The sequence below is a fragment of the Sprattus sprattus genome, assembly GCF_963457725.1.
Source record: "Sprattus sprattus genome assembly, chromosome: 2".
NCBI lineage: Eukaryota > Metazoa > Chordata > Actinopteri > Clupeiformes > Clupeidae > Sprattus > Sprattus sprattus.
Window position 1 is genome coordinate 28,378,942 of NC_137921.1, and position 21,667 is coordinate 28,400,608.

General features: G+C 45.0%; 1 protein-coding gene across 1 annotated transcript in view; it reads right to left on the reverse strand.

Annotated features, from left to right (window-relative positions):
* The window catches only part of nme7 (NME/NM23 family member 7), a 37,608-nt gene that overhangs the window by 11,746 nt on the left and 4,195 nt on the right, over nt 1-21,667 (reverse strand). Inside the window, exons 2-10 of the mRNA XM_080832550.1 lie at nt 20,602-20,703; nt 19,747-19,913; nt 17,897-18,007; nt 14,631-14,681; nt 13,969-14,176; nt 13,300-13,405; nt 8,613-8,677; nt 7,762-7,830; nt 5,527-5,628 (exon numbers count right to left, since the gene is read on the reverse strand). Coding sequence (XP_080688676.1) covers nt 5,527-5,628; nt 7,762-7,830; nt 8,613-8,677; nt 13,300-13,405; nt 13,969-14,176; nt 14,631-14,681; nt 17,897-18,007; nt 19,747-19,913; nt 20,602-20,703 — 981 coding nt within the window. The remainder of the gene's footprint in view (nt 1-5,526; nt 5,629-7,761; nt 7,831-8,612; nt 8,678-13,299; nt 13,406-13,968; nt 14,177-14,630; nt 14,682-17,896; nt 18,008-19,746; nt 19,914-20,601; nt 20,704-21,667) is intronic.

The following is a 21,667-nucleotide window of genomic DNA, read 5'->3' on the forward strand; positions in this document are numbered from 1 at the left end:
GACCTCCCTAGCGTCTGAGTCTGCGCCAACATCGCTTAACCAATAAACAACGGATTTCGCGTTGGAGGGAGGGGATTAGACATTAATACTGAAAGAAGTTTCTCTCTTCAACCATTCTGCAGAAGGATATCGATAACACATCACCCTTAAAGATTGTTGTAGAAAGATTGCAAATAAAGAGGATGTGCAATGGAGAACGAAGATATTGTTTATGTTTTATTGAACAAACCGTTTCATTCATTGAGCTACAGAGAGAAGGTTAGTATCAAAACAACAGGGAAACCTGTTCCAAAAATCCAAGTCACTAAACCCAATTGTAAATCCGCTGCTGTAATAATGCTAGCTGGTATGCGAAATACTTATAGCTCACTGGTACCATAAAAAAACAATCGGCTGTACTGTTTTGTTTAAATCGTTCATACGCCTATTGTTAGTCTGACTGTTCACGTTCAGCTGACATTCTGAATGGAAATTGTTAATGAATGTTTCAGAACGCAATGTGTTTCGTATCTATTCTAATTAGCCTACTTGTCACTTGGGCATTGCCCTGATACTTGGCTACTTTGAGTGATAGCTGTAATAATCTGAGCAGCAATTATAGGAAGTTTTTGTTTTTGCAATTTTAGAGAACAAAAGGTAATTTACTCTGGGTTTGTACTTTTTCCATACGCCTATTTGTTTAATATAAGCATCTGCTAAGACAGACACATAGCCTAAACATAAAAATATATTTCTGTTTACTAAATTTAGTCAAAGTCAGTCCACCCCTAAGTGATCAATGAACATTGACCAACATTCTGAAACATCCATTAACATCCACATTTGCCACAAACAATGTTAGGCTAACAGCCCATGTTTATAGTTCTGAAATAATGTTCTCTTACTTTTTGCCTGTGTTACTTGCTGTTTAATATTGTGGAAAGGATGTTAGTGAATGATTCAGAGCATGATGCATTTTAAATGGCATCACTTTTGGTCTTGTGTCTTCATTTTTCTTAAAACAATTGCAGCTGTAAATACAATTATTCAAATAATAACCAATAGCTTTAGTAATTGAGGGGGAAAATAGGCCAAATGGTAGGCCCAAAATTTAGAATTTAGTTTTTCAAATCTAGAGTAGGCCTGATTTGACTAATTGGCTTTGCATCCTTTCCTTCTGGCCTTGTCTAGTCCAAAGACATGCTGCCCACCAGCTTTTTAAGAACAATGGTGCCACACTGGTGGCTTTGTATCAATTGTATCCCTGCCTGCTATTTTGTAGTACTGTAGTCCACAAAAACACCACAAACAACTTGTATCTCACATACTTATGCAACCAACGGAATAAGCAGGCCAATGGCAACCAGGCGCACAGTCCTTCCTCCCTCACTTTAAAAACCACCAGCCGCCACTGACATAGAGTATGTCGTTGTATGACTTATTAGCCACAAATGAGTCATACAATTACAATCCCATCCCATAAACAAATGGTTGGTCAAAACACAAATGGAATGTATCCTCTGGCAATCACAGAACTTCAAATGCTTCAGATCATTCGCTTGCTTATCACCCCTGGCACTTTTACCCCCAGTGCACAGGAACACGTTGTAAACTTCCTCCGCGTCTCACAAGGGCCACTTCTGAATGCTTACAGTGAGTTCCGGAACATGTTCCTCTGATACTTTCAAAGGAACAGTGCGCATTCCGACTCCTACTCTTTTCTGCTAATTAAGCGGAAACTTATGGTCATAAATAGATAAAGCTCACAGTCACATAGCATACCCAATGGTCTTGCTAGCTACATACTAGAGAAGCGAAGCAGGCCATGGCTCGTGTCCAAATGTTCCACAGGAGAGCGGACAGAGATTTAGGGAGTTTTCAAGGGGAATACACCAAGCCTGGTCCTATGTCAGTGACCAAACAAGCCACAGAATCCCCCCCCCATTACTCTCTCTCTGCAAACGGGTCAAGGCCTTCATTTGGGCTTCAGATCAACAGCCAACAGGTGTTAAGACACATTTCTGCCATTTGGATTGCCATTCATTAATCATTTGAGTTATTTTTCCATGTAGATACCCGAGTGATCTATACTGCTCCCCCAATCAGATACGTACTATCAACAGTCACATAGCATTTTAATTGTTTGCAATTGTAGTGCCTTGCAAATGTCACATTGTCAACATGTTTGCATTTGTGAGCAATTGGGTTGCAGAACATTTTCACATGCCTGTTCAGTAAACATCTTTCTGGACCTTTGAGAGAGATTCAAACTTTATTTGGTGCATGATAAGGTGAAATCCTTTAAACATCCCTCAAAAATCCTTCGACACATAACGTAATATTAAAAGGTAAGCCAGACATATTAGGAGGTTCACTAAACAGGACAAAGCCTCTTTTGGCATCAGCCTTGTTTTTGTATATCATAGCACTTACTTCCCAAGCTCTTAAGACAGACAGGTTTTCTCCGTTGAACGGAGGACTTAACTGATACGTGCGGGAACGAGGCCCGTTCAATGTTGTTGCGTGACTATAACTTACAGCGAGTTCGTTCACAAGTTGTGGAAGGATTTTGGAGCCTGCAGCTAAAATGAAAGACAAACAGACCCGCAGGTAGACACAATTAGACAGCAAGGGAGGGGTGAAATCTCATCAGAAAAGGCTTCACCTCATCCTCCATTCTTCCCCATTGTACCATATACAGTGGGGGCTTTATTTAACAACAATTCAATAACTAAGTGAGTATGTGGATATTTGTGTTTTGTTTACCACAGGCAATAATGATTGCCAAAATACTATGTATTAATATAAATACTAATATATATCAGAACTATGGAAAACACCACCTTCCATTTACCTTGTTTTCTACTTTCAGACGTTTTGAGGAATCTGCACCCGAAATACAACATACTGTTGTTTACAGAGTAAAGCACTGTTTCAAGTTTGCAGTTGAGCAAATAAGAGTTGATATGATATCTCTGTGTCAGTAATACACCAACGCTTTAAACAGGAGTCATGATGATTTCCTTCCACGCCAGAAAAGCTGTCGACCACACCCAGGATTTCCCACTGATCAGGCGATCGAATTGAGCAAGAGGTCATGCTTTAAATCTCTAGGAGCCAACTGCTGAACAGCGAGGGGCACAGTGTTTAGTGACAGAACAAACATTTACTCATGGCTTTCACACACACACACACACTCACCTTCTCCCTTTCTTTCTCCTGCACACATACACACACACACTCGTACCTCGCCAAGTTATACCAAAACACTAGTAGGACCCTCCATTTGTATTTACTGCACCTGAGCCATGGTGAATTTAATGGCCGTCTAGGACAAGCTGCAGACTCTTAACACACAAGCACCAACATGTGTATAGGCAGAGTTAAAGAGATGAGCAGTGTTTTCCCCCCGGCTGGCTGGCTGGCAGGCAAGCAGACTGTTTAGAGTTCATAGCATACACATACACAGACCCTCCAGAACCATCCCCTGCAGTCTCTCAACACCTCTGTGACAAGTGTCATAATCAGGCCATCTGTGTTCATTAAAACACACTCACGCAGCTCCACACACACACACACACACACACACACACACACACACACACACACACACACACACACACACACACACACACACACACACACACACACACACACACACACACACACACACACACACACACAATGGACACGGGTGACAGACAGAGAGGAGAGAAACGAGCCGAGGAGAACCGAGGAGACAAGGAAAGGAACACTGCAGAGCAGAGTGAGGAAGCGACAGACAGAAAAACAGCGAGAGAAAGATGGAAAGAGAGAGAGGGTGGGCAGGACAGTAAGTGTAAGAGAGGAAAAAAGGAGGGGGAGAGAGAGAGAGAGAGAGAAAGGTAGGGAGTGAGAGAGTGAGAGAAAGGGAGAGAAGAAGGAGTGTGTGTGTGTGAGAGAGAGAGAGAGATAGAGAGAGAGAGAGGGAGTGCTAAAGTAATATAGGGGAAAGCCTTTAGAGAGCGAGAGAGTGACAGACAAGCTGATCTCCTGCTAGTGATGGACTGTATGCAGAGCTCTCTCTCCGGTGTTGGCTGGTAAAGGGGGCGGGAGCAGGGTGGAGGGTGGAGCCTTCTCGGGAGCCATGATTGAGCAATCGGCTCTGACCTTGGAGAGAGGTCAGACCTAGGGAGGCATTTCCAGTCTGCATTTCAAACGGCCACGACACAGCCACAAGTATGCCTCCAACAGAAATAGCCAGGAGTGGACAGGCACTGGTGACACATTCCCCTTAGTAGGACATTAAATTAGTTTTCTCTTTTTTAGCCTGACTCATTCAGAGGAAACCCATTCTCCCTTCAAAGAGAGAAAAGCAATAAAAACCACCACAATGAAAACGTGCTGCTGGAAATAACATTTGCATGGCTGTCTCCTTGGATAAAGCACGAAAATAATGATTTTACAAGTGATAACATTATGTGGAAATCCACAGACAAAGGTCTTTAACTGAGAGCTTTTCTGTTTTATTGCTTTTATGCAAGAGCACCTTTAGACCAGTTAAGTTTAGTTTATGACCAGTCCACGCCTTCTCTTTCAACACCTCAGTTCCCTGCTATGGCTCTGACCTTTTGACCTTCACGTTATGAGTCGGCTCTCTGGCCTTTCAGTGAGTTTAGTCCTCTCTTCTGCAATAACAGCAGGTCTTAGACTCAGTGACAAACAGTTGTTTACAAACCAGGGCAAGCTCAGAGACAGGAGCTCTCATGTAGTCCTCTTGCACAAACAGAAACATTACAACCTAGCCCGGCCTGTCCAGCTAAGCACTTGCACTTTCAACAATGCGCCCTCTTTCAAAGAGCACCGACATGCACGCGAACGAGTGAGGAGGGCGCACTGGGACCATTGATTATGGGCAAAGTCCACACTATTATCAGGTCCCTTCGCTCCAATAGTTTACAGGGCCAACGAACCCTTAGCCCAAGGACTGACTTCAATTGTTATCTCTCAGAGCTGGCAACCTGACAGTCCGCACCTTGTGTGTTCTGCTGGCATCGGCACAACTGTAAGTAGACTTGGGAGAGAGAGGAGCCAGGGGGGCTGCTCAGTCCTCTCTTTACCCCTCCCTCACTCCTTCCCTCCCTCCCTTCCTGCTGCCCCTCAAAGGATTATGGGAGATATGGGGTTTGTTTTGGGTATGTAGCCATGGCAACCCTGTGTGCATACTTCAATGCATCAGGTCTGGGCCTAATGACAGTATACATTTCATCTGGTCCACAGAGAAACAATGAATGCTTTGATTTGGTGGCTTACTTCACGGAAATAGAAGGAATCATAACCAAACAAGGAGAACCAGAAGAGACAGAGCCTATGCAGCTTAAATGCAACTAATAGTCTTCCCATTTTCATGTCCAGGAACTTCAGTCAACCTATACTTTTTCCTCACTGTTTATGTGATTATTTTCCACTTACATGTTTGGCAAAGCTATGGTGAATGGGGCTGTGAGGAGCTCTTTTTCACACCCTAACCACCGCACTGAGCTTAAGGTTACAAGAGTCTGGACTTACCGGGTCAGCTGGTCCGCAGAACTCTCGGAAGGTTCTGGGTGCTTCTGAGGCGTGAATCTCTAGAGCCATGCAGGGTCCCGAGCACAGCTCCGCCACCATCCCCTACAAGACACAGGCTAGAGTTAAAAGCGCCGACTCATAGCATCCAGTGCTAAGCTAAGCCTGGTGGCAATGAAAGGGCCTATTATGCGCGAGCAGACCTTGGAAAGACATTTGAGCAGCTGCAGGACTGTAGCTGTGGACTGCGTGGGCTCAGGTTTCAGGTGTACCCCAGGAACAAATATAAATAAAAAGTAAATATATGTGAACAATCGTTTTCATTGTGCAAGGCTTGGTCGTTTCAAGCTAGATTCATTTTCATACCATGTTAATCTTGGTTTAATGAGATACTTTCTGTAACATTGTGGGAGGAAATAGGATGAGGATGAGGAGGAATAGAGGTGATTATGTTAGGAAGCTAAGAGCTGGCAGAGAGCAGAGAGAGAGAAGGGGGAATCCAATTTTAGCAGGGCGTTCACACTAAAACTAAAACTACCCATACACAACACATTAGATCAGAGGGGAGATTAGCAGTGTCCCGTGTACACAAACTCAAAATCTACACATACGAACAAAGAGCTTGTTTGTTGCCACACTAACTGTCTGGATTCATTTTCACACTACCACAGATGATTTTTTTTTGTTTTGTTTATCCTACTTTAATTGTGCAGTCTCTTATCTCTGGCCTGAAACTATACCCTCTGTTGTTTTTTTGGATCTTTCTATGCAATCCTGAGGGAACCAATGTCACATGGGGAGACACATGGGGATGTCGAACATGACAAACTGTGACACCCAGAATCTGGTGATTCCTAACCTTTAAAAATGTCTCCCCAAAAGAAAAAAATGAATAATTATAAACATGTTTACTCTGAGAAAACTAAGGCACCCTGACTGTCATCAACCACACAAGCCAGTGAGCTCAAGCTCAAGTCAGCTAAGGCAATACTCCTGCTATCAGTGCCTTAATATAGGGCTCATAACAGCACCTGAGCTGGATGAAGCACACTAATGGTGAACAGGAAGGGGAATGGCCGTGCCCACCATGATCTATTTTCATGTTCTTTTACACTTCAGAGATGCATCCATGTAAGGTCTCATCCTTCCTTTACACTACTTGCTAAAATAAAAGGCCAAAGCGTTCCTCATTAATAGTACGAGTAGGGCTGTTGTTGGGTCAGTGTTAGTTCTCATATGTATGACCTGCTATGGCATAAGGGAATGAGGAGGTGCGGGGGGTTTGGCCGGACTATGGCTCCTTTGAATTTCTCACTCTAAAATTACATAATGGGATCAATCTCAGTGGAAGCTCTCATAAGTGGATGAAGAAAAATGTGGAGAATGGGCTGTTTTAGGTGAAGCTGTTGTTTACCACATGGTAGGATGTAATCATTGGCTCATACAAACTAGCGGCTATAGCATTAAGCAGTGAAGAGGCTGGGATTATGGAGAGAGAGGGGAAATAGGGGCGTGACGTGACCTGGTCCCTCACCAGCAGCTGTTTACTCTTTTTACTGTTTACTTTCCACAGTAAATGGAATTATTATTGGGTCATACAAACAAGCAGCCGAAGCTCAAATCAGAACGAGTATTTACGGAGGCAGGGGCTAACTGGTGATGTGACATGGTACCTCACCATGAAATGAGCGAGAGTGGGAGGGGGTGGTGACCATGGCAACCAGGCAGGCAGCACAGCCGAATATAGAGTCGCAGATAAGACGTGCCTGTCTGCACAGTATATTTTGACAGACCCTGTTGGAGTCTGTGAACGACATGTGTGCTGGAGCCTTCACAGACGTATGCTCTGGGCAGTCACGTATGTCTGAGCACAGTATGCCTGTCACAGCCTCAGTCACTAGAGTGAGGAATAGGACCACTACACAGGCTCACCGCAACAGAACTCTGAAAGGTTCTTTCAGATTACCACCTTGCCAGATACAGTGTCAACTGCTGTTGTGTGAGAACGGGCAGCTATCCGTCTCCGATTCCACTCTGTGTTTCCCAGTAAGGCTGCTAACTGGTGAGGAGTCCGTGTTTAACTGGAAACACATGCTTCAGAGGGAGGCCTCTAACCTCTATGATGCATGCCTTCACTACCAGCTAACATATGTGGATGGTATTTGCAATATTGCCAAAAACAACAAAAATCAAAGACAGCATATCCCTTCAGTGTGTCCGTCAGGATGCTATACTTACCGTGTACTCGGTCACAACCCCTTTGTAAACTTCAAAGAATTCCTCAGCGTTGGCCCGATCCATGTTGAACTGGAAGAGAAATGTTCAAACCAGTATAATCAATAACTATTTCATACCTTAGGCAAAAGGTCACAAAACCACCAAAGCTATCCAAGTGGGAGCTAAACCACAGCTTTTCCCATAACCACTGAGAAACATTAACCAATTAGGTGACTGAATATTTTGTGGTGTTAACATCCTGAATGTCACAGCAGGCCTTGTGCTACATGTAGCTATATGAGAGGGAAATCTCACAAGCCTGACAAGCAGCATCTTATTTTCACCCCTGCCCTAATGAAGGCTCTTATATGGCTTCCTATAATCAAATGTAGGAGTGTTATCATTCTAATCATCCTATTTACCCATTTTATTACAGTAACCAACAAGAGAAAGATCTGTCATTGATTTATTCTGCCTCAGTGTGTGCCCTGTACACCATGTTTAGCAGGGTCACATGACCAGGCCTCTGTGCTCTAATTGGACGAGGGCAGTAGGGGACTCAGGAAGGTCACCGATTCCAGGACTCATTACCCGATCGAAGCCAGGGTCAGTTTGGACCAGAAACAGAAAGAAAAGCCTCAGATCACATGATCTGTGCTACTCTGGGAGGGGGATGGGGGTTATGATCTACATCGAGCGCAACTAATTATCCAAAACAGCTTTGCTTTGGGCCACAAGACCCAGTTAGAGTTAAGTGCATTTTTGAGGTGATGACTTAATCTCTCATGATTTCTGAGCTTGAACAAGAGAGGACCATTAAAGAGGGAGAGGTTTAAAAGAGGAAAAAAAGAAACATTTCAGAAATGTCTTACCATCTGCAATGCTGTGATTTCAAAACCTGCGTCTATGATGGATCCCAGGATTTTTCCAGTCAAGGCTGTTGGAAGACAGAGACGGAAAAGTGGAAATGTTAGAAATAAACAAAAGGCTATGAATAAAGCATATTCATACAAGCACTACTGAAATACTGGTCCTCTCAGTTCCACTGCTCTGATTTCCATTACAATTTGACATGCACAAGCTCGACTGCCAAAATGAACATCACAGCATTTCATGTATCACTCTGGCTTAATTGCTCTCAGAAACACAGACAGTGCCCATCTCTTCCTGTAGCTTATCATTAATCAAACCAGGTCCACTGATTACAGCATTGAACACTTTGGGTCCAGCTCCTCAACACAAAGCACTGCACAGAAACAGGGTCCACGGTGGGTATGAGATGACACAGAATCAATACCACCTCTTCAGGTTATAGAGAGGACGCGTGACTAAATGCTGTTAATGCAGTGTGAAGGGTGAGGGCTGAAGTCAAAAGAGTAAAGATCCTTAGTTAGTAAGGGACTATGGACCAGATGCAGTCCTGACATGGCACAATTTTGATGTATTGGCGTGGATGGAAACATGGATGGATGAAAACATGGATGGATGGAAGGATGGATGAATGGATGGAAACATGGATGGATGCACCGATGGAAACATGGATGGAATGATGATTGGATGGAAGGAAGGATGGATGAATGGATGGAAACATGGATGGAGGGATGGATGGATGGAAGGATGGATGGATGGAAAGATGGATGGAAAGATGGATGGAAACATGGATGGATGGAAACATGGATGGATGAATGGATATCAAGGCCCTTCAGAGAGCTAGGACTGATGCACATGAACTACACCTGAATGCATTCTGAATATGAAAAGAGGATGGAAGAAATTAGGAGGAAATGAAATGACTGCTCATAACATGTTTAACATTTAATAATGTTTCTCACTGCTCTCATTACCACACCTCCCTCTCCCCCAATGATTCATGCCTCCTGAGGTGCCAGGGATACTAGGAGGAATATGTTTCCTGTCAGCTACCTGTCACCAGAGCACTGGGTAAAGTATGAATGCAGCCCTGAGTGCACCGCTTCAGCAAATGAGACGGGAACGAAAGGGATGAAACAGAATTAGCTAAATATTTGCTAATACCAACGAGCAGACTGCAAACTGATAAACTGTTTGTTTTGACAAAGGCTGGAATAGTTATTTTTTCAATAATTTAACACTGGGGAATGCAAGCCGTCTACGAGCTCAGAATGCAAACACTAATATCCAGATTATCAATTTCTCCTTGGGCAGGCTGAGTTGATCAGTGGATTATACCTTTGCATGCACTCTCTGTTCTCCTCAAGCTACACCGCCCGGCCCCGCCGTTCCGTCACAGCATCTCCCAAACGCACCTACACCGTTGCTAGGAGATGGATCTCCGGGTGCCTAGCAACACGTTTCCCTATTCCAGTCTTGAGTGAGGTCACAACAGGCTCGCTTCATTGGCTGGCACTCTCTGACAGAGGAAGGTGTCAACTGGCTGGACCCCAGAGACAGCAAAAGGCGAGCCGAGGGCTGCCATTGGCGGAGAATATGAAACAAAGCAACGACCTCCAAGACGTCTCATTGGAGGACGCAAAGCTGTCAGCGTCAGCTCAGCGCCACACGGCCATAACTAACTTTTATGATGACGGACTTTGGCTAAGGTGGCGTGGACACTCTAAGGGTTAATGAATAATGCCCACCTGTTTAATCTCTACCGCTCAGGGTGGCACCGGTAACCTGCCCCTAATGACCCATCCCAGGGACACTCTTTTAAATCACGCTTCACACAAGCACAACCCAATTGGCCACGGGGGAGCCTCTGAATGACGGGAGCAAAAACTGGGGCGATAAACACATGCTACTATTTTAAAGTCCATGTCCATAATGAAGTAGAGGGAGCGCAATTCATTTTCCATTATTAGCTCCTTGACAGTGAGTCTGAGAAAATGATTACTTAGGTTTTGAAGGATGCCGCTGCCTTTGAGCCGAGCCAGTTTGCGGCAGCTGGGAACGGTGAACTTTACTGCACTGCCATATAGCCACATATATGCACCTGTAATGATTAAGCTATTTCATGATTAGTCCCTACCAGGCTAAAAACAGGCCAAACCCACACCCATGATTCCATGAGCTTTTCTGCTGAGCTCTGGAGAAACACTCGCAACATTTCGACCAAACAGAACTTCTCAGTGACTGAATTTGTACATGAAGCAGTACATATGGGAGAAGTGACTGGGACCAACAAAAATGTGGCACACTGATAAAATGACTATGGCCGACTACTGTTGAGGAATTGTTTGATACATGAACAATGCTCTGATGTGGGTTACGTAACCCTGAAGCCGGACAATGCTGGGGACCCACATCACATGAGCAGCCCACAGAATTAGCAGGGTGGCTGCTGCCTAATCTCATTAATTATTTCCATAGTCCTGCACGCTCTCTCTCTCCATCTCTCACTCTCTATCACTCCAGATCTTTCTATATCACTCCATATCTTGCTCTCTCTCGCTCTCTCTCCGACGGATCTTTGTTATTAGTCATTATATTTGGCTCTTGATGCAAACCTGCAGGGTTCCAGATCTCCCAATCAAAATGTAATCTAGGTCCAAATCCTCTTTGAATTACCTGTGGCTACAGATATGAGCGTCACAGGCGGCTGGCTCAGTGTGAACTTGTGTGTGTGTTTGTGTGAGCAATATATATGTGTGTGTGTCAGCTGAATATATTGTGTGTGTGTGTGTGTGTGTGTGTGTGTGTGTGTGTTTGTGTGTGCATGCATGTGTTTGTATCTGAGAGTGTATCTCTTTGTGCATTTGAATATGTGTGTTCTCCTTTTCACAGTCGGTGGGGTCTTCGGTCAGTCCTGCCAGCGCGGTGACTCACACACAATCTGCCGGTAAACTGTGATTGAAAGGCTCCTTGGTGAGAACCAGCAGCCTAGGGCAGCACAGCGCAGTGCAGCCCTTTCACTAACCGCCTACACTCCTGACAGGCACAGACGGCACACCTCCCTTCCATAGGCCACCACTCTACACAAGCTTAGTTTCCATTGGCAGGCCGAGGCAATCTACTGAAACACCTCTATGACTTCAGGGCACAGTGAAAGTAGTAAAAGCATCTAGGGCACACTGAGCAGTGAGGCGAGTAGTTTTAAAAAGACAGAGCTCCACCCAATACCTAGTTGGCAGTAAAATAAAAGTATCTGCTAATCCACGGATTAGCATAAATATCGGCCATGGATCTGGTAAGTCTGTCTGAGACAAACAGGCTGAAAGGGAGAAAAAAAAATATCTATCTACACGCAGTAAAACCTGGAAAAGGGCACGGTGAATCATCTACTCCAGGTTTACTGAGTCCCTCAGGTTACACAAAAGCCCCTCGGAGGGCAGCGCTTGTGTGAAATGTCAACTAGTTGTCCAGTCAGAGCACGGCGATGTGAAATATCTACCTCTGCTTGGGCCAGAGGATTTGAGATTTCACAGGTCAGCGCTCCCGAGGCATGCTCCACGAACAGGGATCAGAGAGGGGATTTGGAAAAATCCGGAGGGAAGGTTGGTTAAGAATATGCGCTGGCTTTGGGAGTGACGCAGTCATCAACATATAATGAGCATAACAACAGTCTGGGCTAAAGGGGAGAAAGACGCTTATATAAATGATAAGGTCGACCAGTGAGACCTAGGGAAGCACTTGGAAATCACCACAGCAAAGGGTGTCAGTTTCTTCAGCAGGATGCTCAAAGAAATAAACAAACAGACAAATGTTGCATAGAAAGTCATAGGAATGAGCACAGTGAGATAAGCATGATGAAAGAAGCAGTACAGTCACACACCATTTCCTTTCAAACGTGGGAGCAATGACGAGTCCACATCATGTGTAAAAGCGCTGTGACACAAAATAGTCAGCCAGAACACCTACGGTCTGACTATTTAAAACTATTTAAAACATTTGAGGCCCAATTTGAACTCAAAACACAAGGCCACACAAGCCACTAAGAAACATGCTAACAGCTGCAGCAGAGACTTTAAAGCGTCTGAACATGTCAAAGTAAAGTAAATCCTTAAATCCTTGCTGAGGCACTCCAACACGCAGTGAAAGCATGGATTCAGCCCTACAAATCGACCTGAAGACCATAACTTCAGCTACACCCTAAAGGAGACAAAGAAACAGATCCATCGGAACATGAGAGAGAGTGTTGTGCTTGGGCACCCAGTCATGCGTGAACTATGAGACTGGGATTGTGCAACTGGAGAGCTCAGTGAGCGTTGGGGCTACTGCTATGCTGCTATGTCTGACGCGTGAGGTGAACGGTGTGGCCTGCTGCTATGCTACTATGCTGCTATGCCACTATGCGTGAGGCGAGTGGTTGGGGCTACTGCTATGCCACTATGCCTGATGGGTGAGGTGAATGGTGGGACAGCTGCAGCAATCCTACATGATCAGGGGGTTAAACCTAAACCTTAAACCAGATCAGGGCCAGGAAGGGTGTGAGGTGAAGATTAGGAGCAGGGGCTCATGGGTGGGAGGGGTGGGGGGTCGGTTTGCCCACAGCTCAAGGCACTAGGGGGCACGAAGATACAGGTCAGAGGTCAGGTCAGTGGGGTGAGGGTGGGTTTTAGGGAGTGGTGATCAGCTCCTTACCCTCTGAGACGGCGTGTGGCTTGATAACACAGCATGTGCTATCTGTGTATTTTGCCGTGTTGCAGGGACCATGACCAGCTGTTGATGGGAAGAAAAACTCCAGTTCCTACACAGGGAGGGAAAAAAACAGAACCAAAGAAGAAGAAAAAACAAAGAATTACCAGGAAAGAAAGATAAAGCTACATGTATACTATATAAAGATTAGGAGACTTCATTTAATTGATGGTCAACGAGAAAAGCATCATGCAAAGTCTGTTGCGCATGAACTAAAGATATCGTTTGGTGTGTGGGACCATTGCACTGACACACCCATGTTTGAGCTTAGGATCTTACTCATGGTATGAAATTAGCAAAATGATTTTGTCAACTTCTTAAATTAGCTTTAGTTCAAGTGTGTAGGACTGCTCGTTGCTTTGGTCGTTGTCAGTTGAATGCAAGTCGGGCCCAAAGAGGAATCTAACACAGTGACTTTTCGTAATAGCATACATCTCATACTGATCTGATCATATCAGAGTTTCATAATCATGCAAACATCGGTTGGTCAGAGGAGACTGAGGCCATTCTTCAGAGAACAGCACTTGTTGAAATGAGAGTCTACTGTCCTAACTCCAAACAGAGTTTAAGGCACAACACTCATAACTAGTGAGACCATTAAGGTCAGATCTTTACCCTCGCAGCAGATGCCAGGGAATCAGAACCATGCACGCCATTCTTGGTGCCATCGGTGCCAAACTGGGCACGGAGGCTGGACGCCGCCTCTTTCCGCGCCACGCCGGAGTCCGTCGGGCCAAGAAGCTTCCTCCAGGCAGAAACGGCATCATCGCCCATCAGCTCCATGGCAATGACCGGACCAGAGGTCACAAACTGCAGCAGGTTACTACCGGTGAGGGGGAACATCCAGTCATTCAACTTTCAATTTTAGTAATTTATGTACAACAGAGCAAGAAAGGAAAAACTCCCTTTTACATTACAGTCATCACAGTTACTCAGTTCATCTGTGAATTTCAAATACTTTCACAATTATTTGAAATGGCCAGTATACTGTAGATGCATGATTTATTTGTTTGCTTATGTATTTGCCATTTCCAAATGAACATGTTTGAACATAACTGATGAGTCACAAACCCACTTGACTAAAGTAACACTGGACCATCGAAAGTGACAAAACTGGCATCCAAATGCTGAAATGAAGACCTTTCAAAGTCACAGCAAAGTCACTTCAATGTCAGCAGAACGCTGAGATTGGTAGTTTGACCACGATGGTCATTTGAGAAACACTCCCCAGCAGGTCCAACACCCTCTAGTCAATCATTCACCCCAATGAGACTCACTTGAAAAAAGACTTTGACTGATGTTCCGTGTAAAAGTCTGCCGCCTGCTTCCTGCAAGAACCCCATAAAGGTGCACACAGTTAATGAATGATCAGGTAAACCCAGCATATCTCCACTCAATCCTATATTAAGACAAAATGCACATGTCAATGTAAAGATAGGACAGTGTAGTGAGTGTAGTGGATAGCAGAGATTCAGAATCAGAATCAGATTTATTGTCACGTAGGTATGCGCCTACTTGAATTTTTTTCTGGTGCATAGGTGCATACAGTAAACATAAAAACATAAAAACACAAACATACACACACAATAAGTAAGTACTACTACATAACATAAAAACATAGGAGCACACTAAGTACTAGACATAACATAAGTACTACAGAACACAGTATGTAAACAGATGTATATATAAATAGAGTGTATATAAAGAAGTAAAGTAAGGGGTAAAATGCAAAAGAAAGCAGTGCAGGTGTGCAAAAGTGAATGTGCAATGTAAAGGAGTGAAATGAGATGTGAGTTAACATAACTCAGATTTGGGGAGTGGGGGAGGGGCAAGAGTCCAAGACAGGTGGGGGACCCGGGCCTTGTTGATGAGACCAGCAGCAGTAGGGAAAAAACTGTTTTTGTGGCGTGAGGTTTTGGTCCTGATGGACCGCAGCCTCCTGCCGGAGGGGAGAACCTCGAAGAGTTTATGACCCGGGTGGGAGGGATCGGCCGCAATCTTACCTGCCCGCCTCAGGGTCCTAGAGGCAAACAGGTCCTGTAGAGATGGCAGATTGCAGCCAATCACCTTCTCAGCAGTGCGGATGATACGCTGCAGTCTGCCCTTGTCGTTGGCAGTGGCAGCAGCGTACCAGGTGGTGATGGAGGAGGAGAGGATGGACTCGATGATGCAGGTGTAGAAGTGCACCATCACTGTCTTTGGCAGGTTGAACTTCCTCAGCTGCCGCAGGAAGTACATCCTCTGTTGTGCTTTTTTGGTGAGGGAGCTGATGTTCAGCTCCCACTTGAGGTCCTGGGAGATGATGGAGCCCAGGAAGCGGAAGGACTCTGCAGTGTGGACTGGGGAGTCTTCCAGGGTGATTGGGATGGGTGGGGCTGCGTTCTTTCTAAAGTCAACAACCATCTCCACTGTTTTCAAAGCATTTAGCTCCAGGTTGTTCTGACCACACCAGGTCACCAGATGGTCAATCTCCCACCTGTAAGCAGACTCGTCCCCACCAGAGATGAGTCCAATGAGGGTGGTGTCGTCCGCGAACTTGAGGAGTTTGACGGACTGGTGACTGGAGGTGCAGCTGTTTGTATACAGGGAGAAGAGTAGGGGGGAAAGAACGCAGCCCTGAGGGGAACCAGTGCTTATAGTCCGGGAGTCAGAGACCTGCTTCCCCAGCCTCACGTGTTGCCTCCTGTCAGACAGGAAGTCTGTGATCCACCTGCAGGTGGAGTCAGGCACGTTCAGATGGGAGAGCTTGTCCCCTTATTCTCTATTCGCAGTACCAATAAATGTCTGTTCTGTTGACCTTCAAATGTCTCAATGTCATTGAGGGCATTAGTACTACTTTTACATTTAACACGGAAATAGAATGTGTTATTTATCCCTACTATTTATGAGATTTATAAGAAAGACAGAACTGTTAAGTGATTGGTAATCCCAAAAAAAAGGCAACAGGTATTTGTAGGTTAAATTACCCCACAACTTGCTGACGAAAAAATAGCTCTTATTTTCAGCCAGCATTATTTTTATGACCTAGAGGGAAGATTAAACATTAATCAATCTTCACAAATGGGGACACTTGTGAAGGTGAAAGGCAGAGATTAGCTGTTAGCTGATTAGCCCCATTTCCCAAACAGCAGCAGAGTTTTTGTGTGTTTATTTGCAAGTTAGAACTCATGGCAAGGTGTGGCAAATGCAGGCATTTTCCAAATCAAGAGCATTTCTATATGGGCTTCGGATATCAGTCATGCTGTCCCCTGTGAACTTGAACCTCCAATTATGAAGTAGGCAGTCAGCCAGATATCCCATCACAAACATGTTGTCTTGTGTCTTGAACCTGGTGAGGTCTTTCACAAAGCAACCAGAACTAGTACACAACCCTCCACTGAATGCCTTGTTTGTGTTCTATGGATAAAATAAAAATACTCCACAGACAGGATGTGGGGCACGCAGAAATAGCTTGCTTCCAGTCTTTGTAGTTTTTTATGCTTCGGGTCTTTCTGTATTTCTGCACATTCATCAGGAAGCCGAGCGCGGTTGCTTGTGCGCTCAATTATTCTGCATAGTCAGGATCAGTGCTGCCACCGTCTGCTCGCAGAGCGGCCTGGAAGGAGCCGGCCTCTCTTCTGCTCCTCCTACCTGGCCCGGGCTCAGGGGAGGAGGCCCGTCTCCAGGAGGCCTCCTCATACACTGGGACTTCAGCCTTCGTGCCGTACTCCTCCCGGACGCAGCAGCAGCATTTGAGAGGCACTGAAATCACTTTGACAAAATTAGGCAGAGCTACTGTATGAGCTTAATCTGCAGAGCTGTGTATCGGAGGTGCTGTTTACACTTAAGCCGGGTTGCGTTAATGGGATGATAGGGCTCAGAGAACGGATATCATTAAGCTTCACGAAAAGAGATAATCCACAGCCAGAACCACTGTTTGTGCTGTATTTTACTGGAGCCAGTGGCTCTTACCATGGCAGGCTTCACGTAAGCATAAATGGATTATGAATGGAGAGCACATCTTACTCTACAGTCATTACCATCTAATGATCAGGCACCGCCACCCAGATCACTTTCAGCAACCAGACCACAGAGATACACACATAACAAGCTGACTGACAATCCCAAAGAGCATGCCCTGCACTTTGAATATGGCTGGTAGAGATCCCACGTGGCCATGCGTTAGACCACAACTATGGGCTGATTTGAGTATTTCTCATGCAAATACAGTCAAGCCTCAGGTTGAAACACCTGCATTCACAGCCCATCCTCCCACTGCAGGTGATAAGTCAAAGAACCAGTTCAGGCGCCAATGTTCATACAGCGGATATCTCAGCCACATCTTTCCTTATAGGAAAAAAACAGATGTTTCACAGACACAGTGGGGGAGTGTGTGCAGACAGACACACTGTTTTTGTTAAACCGGTTATTCCTTTTACTTCTAGACATGCATCTGTCAGCGAGGCCTGAAGCTTTGGAATCACACTTGTGTGATTTACAGTGTGAACTCTCTTGTGTAACCTGTCTAGTAGAACACCAAGAAGGACAGGCCTCACGAGCTTACCATGTCAACTTTGTCATTTTGGCTTTTGTGACGATAAGGTTGGCTTCAGTTATCAACTGTATTATATCTCCCATTTTGGTGACTGCATCCGGCTTGATCATGCCCAGTGTCCTAAAAGGGAGAGGAGAAATGCAAGCGATATTAATGTTGAAACTGTGGACAGCATGGAAATATACTGAGCAAATATAACAGAGGAGGAGGTAAAGGCAGGAAAAAGAAGCCAAACTACAAAAACATAAGATCTTAGTCAAGTAAGATTTGTCATTTATCACAGTGCAGAGAGTGAAAGTAGGACCACTGATGAGATGCACTGCCACACAATGACAATTGCCTCATGCTCAGTAATCTTGAGCAATTATCATCTATCAACAACAACAAAAACAACAGAAGTGGGGTTTACAGATGCTTTGGCTCCCATAGCTACAAGTTGTGTTAAGAATGTCAATCCACTGGAGACAACAAAAATCAACAGCTTTGGTGAATAGTGAATCACACAGACTCACTCATTATAGAAGGTCATTTCTCTAAGCCACAAACTAAAGAAGATATATTCTCAAATTAATTCAGGAAACTTTAGGAATTCAGGAAACTAACTGACAACTTACAATTGTATACACAAACCAGGTCAGCTTGGTTGTGCCCTGACCACGTCTGGCCCGGGGGTGAAAAAATAAGGCTGGACGTGTTTACCATCTAGCCAGGCAGGGAGCCCAGTAACACTGGGCTGTAGAGACGTCCCTCTCGCTGCTATTCTCATCTCATCTCATCCCTGCCCTGCCTCACCGCCCTCCGTCTCAGAGATTGACATTTTTGAAAACCCCACACTGCATACTCACTCTGGAGACTAACCAGGGCCAGATCCAGCCCAGGCCCAGCTGCTAACTACAGAAGCCAACCAAACTCAGATTTACATTTACATTTAGTCATTAAGCAGACGCTTTTATCCAATATGACTTACAATAATGTATATACATTTATCTACACTGATGGCACACTGCATCAGGAGCAATTAGGGGTTCAGTGTCTTGCTCAAGGACGCTTCAACAGTGGGGAATTGAACAAGCAACCTTCTGATTACTAAACGACTTCTCTACCTCCTGTACCACTGTCGCCCGCATATGCAGACGATGGCTGTGTGTTGCTGAGTAAGATTACCCTGAGCAGCCTGGCTGATTGAGTAAGTGGACTGCGTGCTTTAAAAGTGTCGGTTGGCTTGTTCATTTGAGAGGCAATCAGTAATCAGCGGACTGATTGAGCAGCACACTGACTGAGCAGGCCTGTGGGCCCCTTTACACTACTTCACAAGGTGATTTCTGCCGAGGTCAGGTGCTTAGCATGTTGCTTAGCCCAACACAGGGCCCATGACGACAACTCCTCGGTCTGGGAAGGTCACCAGGAAGAGGCGTGCAAGCACAAGCGTAAACACCATCTGTTGGTTAATAACGATTAGTTTCTGCTTCGTGGCGAGGAACTATAAAACAAAACATTCTGAACTAAGTGCTTCCTACTTTATTTGAAATGAGGACCCACAGTGACATAGGAATGTATTTTTGCTCTGGCCATTGCTAGCCAGTGTACTGAGACAAGCTAAAAGGAAGGCCTAATATCATGTCTTTAACAGCCTGTAAAGTTTTAAATTTAGGAATACTTGGTATGTATTTTGAATGGATTATTTCAGTCAATGTGAGGTCACTGTCTGACTGTCTGACTGTCACTATCACCATTTTATATTTAAGCAGTACAACATGCCGAAACGGTTCATTCTCAACCTAAACATTCAGGCAGTAGTATATAAAGGTATAGTACACATTCAATTTCATGTTTTAAACATCATGTAACACCAGGGCTACCTTTCTTTTTTGCTGCCCATTTTGTTGGCTGTGTACTGGTCCCCGTAGCCAATAAGATTAAGCTGTCGGGAGAACACATTAATGCGGTTGCCTACGAAAAGGTCTTCCTGGTGAAGCTCGTCGTATTTCGTCCTCCTCAGAAAGATGCGCTGGTTCTTCATGTCGAACTGTTGAGACATGGGAAAATTGAAATGGTTTTGACAGGACTAATCACAGAAGACCACACAGAAAGTAGCATGTGATAGAATGATGGATTGCTTCTGCAACAGGACAAAATAGGAAAATTTTTGCGACATTCACAACATGAATCATATATAAGAGGGGAACCAATACTCAGACTTCCAGGAAAGTTAATAAGGAGTATAGACATAAGCCTTCAATGTACTCTTCAATGAATCATAAATCCTTGCTTCGTGCTCAATTAATCAAAGATCTACATATCAGAGAAAACTATTTAAGGGAAGAGGAGGGGAGGGCTGAGGTCAATGATAACTCAAGGGTAAACGCAGTCTCACTCCATAATACCAATCACAAACAGCGATAATACAGACTCCTAACCACAGGAAGATCAATAGCAGCAATGCAGTCGGCCATTAGTAAAGGGAGACAAGAGTGGAGGGGACATGGGGTAATTCTATTAGCACTAATTTCAGGAGGCCATCTTGAAAGCCTAGAGGAAGGGGTAATTAACAGGATTATAAGCAACGTGACGTTCAGAGCTCTGATCGCATACACAGATTTACGACTCATCACGACAAGAGTTCCTATGGCAGAGGGACGCTATCAACCTCGGATGTGATAATTACAGACACAGAATGGCACTTCTGCCCTTCCCCAGAACCCCTCTGCACTCACCATCTCCACGGTGCCGTCTTTTGGGTAAAACAGCAGCTGGTAGCGCCGCAGGAGTGCGGCACTGGGGTCGTACCATTCGGCCAGGAAGGCGAAGCGCTCATCCTGGGGAGAAGCAGAAGCATACAGTGAGCAGAGGGAGAGGAGAGGAGGTGCAGGGGAGGGGGGTGGGGGTCATGGAGCTGACCTCCAGCTCCTGCAGACAGGCAGACACAGCTTCTTGGATGACCCCGGCCTAGAGGTGACAGCCCAGGCAGCCTGCCATGTCAGTGTGACCCTGCTGCAGCTTGTGAACCACCAACAGCATGAGGTTTGTTTCCCCCAGCATTCCGCGTTCCGTGTGCGTTTGTGTGTGTGTGTGTGTGTGTGTATGTGTGTATGTGTGTATGTTTGTGTGTGGAACAGAACAAGGAATCCCAAGAAGAGACACTACTCAAGTGGGATTTCACAGAATGTGTGTGTGTGTGGCGGGGGGGGGGGGGGGGCGTCTCCTCTGAGAAATGTTCTCTGTGTCTCACATTTCTGCTTTCACCCTTGTCTCCAATCAGTAATGCCCTTGAAATGAAACATGGAGGGGTGAAGTCACCGTTTCCGCCACGCCATACCACCACCCTGTGGGTGGAGGGACGAATAACTGCCTGGAGCTTTTCACCGTTTATGGGAGACCAAACATGACACCTACTTGCAACACTACCCCAGTACTGTGAATTTGCTTTCATTGTAAATATTCCTGATATGGGACATTTGCTGCTGCAAATGGCGCTCAAGGTCAAACTAAACTCAGTTCATTACTGGTGTTTGGAATATGAAGCATCATGGCCTGGTGTCAAACTAATAATCATTATCTATCCCAAAGCTTTCCTAAAGTCTACCCACACATAACAGGCCCAATCAAAACAGTACCATTAATCAGTCATAGGAAGATCTGCACAACCTGTTCACTCGCATTGTCTGATCAATCATTAACCTCTTGGTAGTAATAAAAACCGTAAAATAGTAATCCATTGATAATACATGGTTTGTAGAAACAACCATTAATCATTTGTAATGATAAAAGCTGCCCTCCATA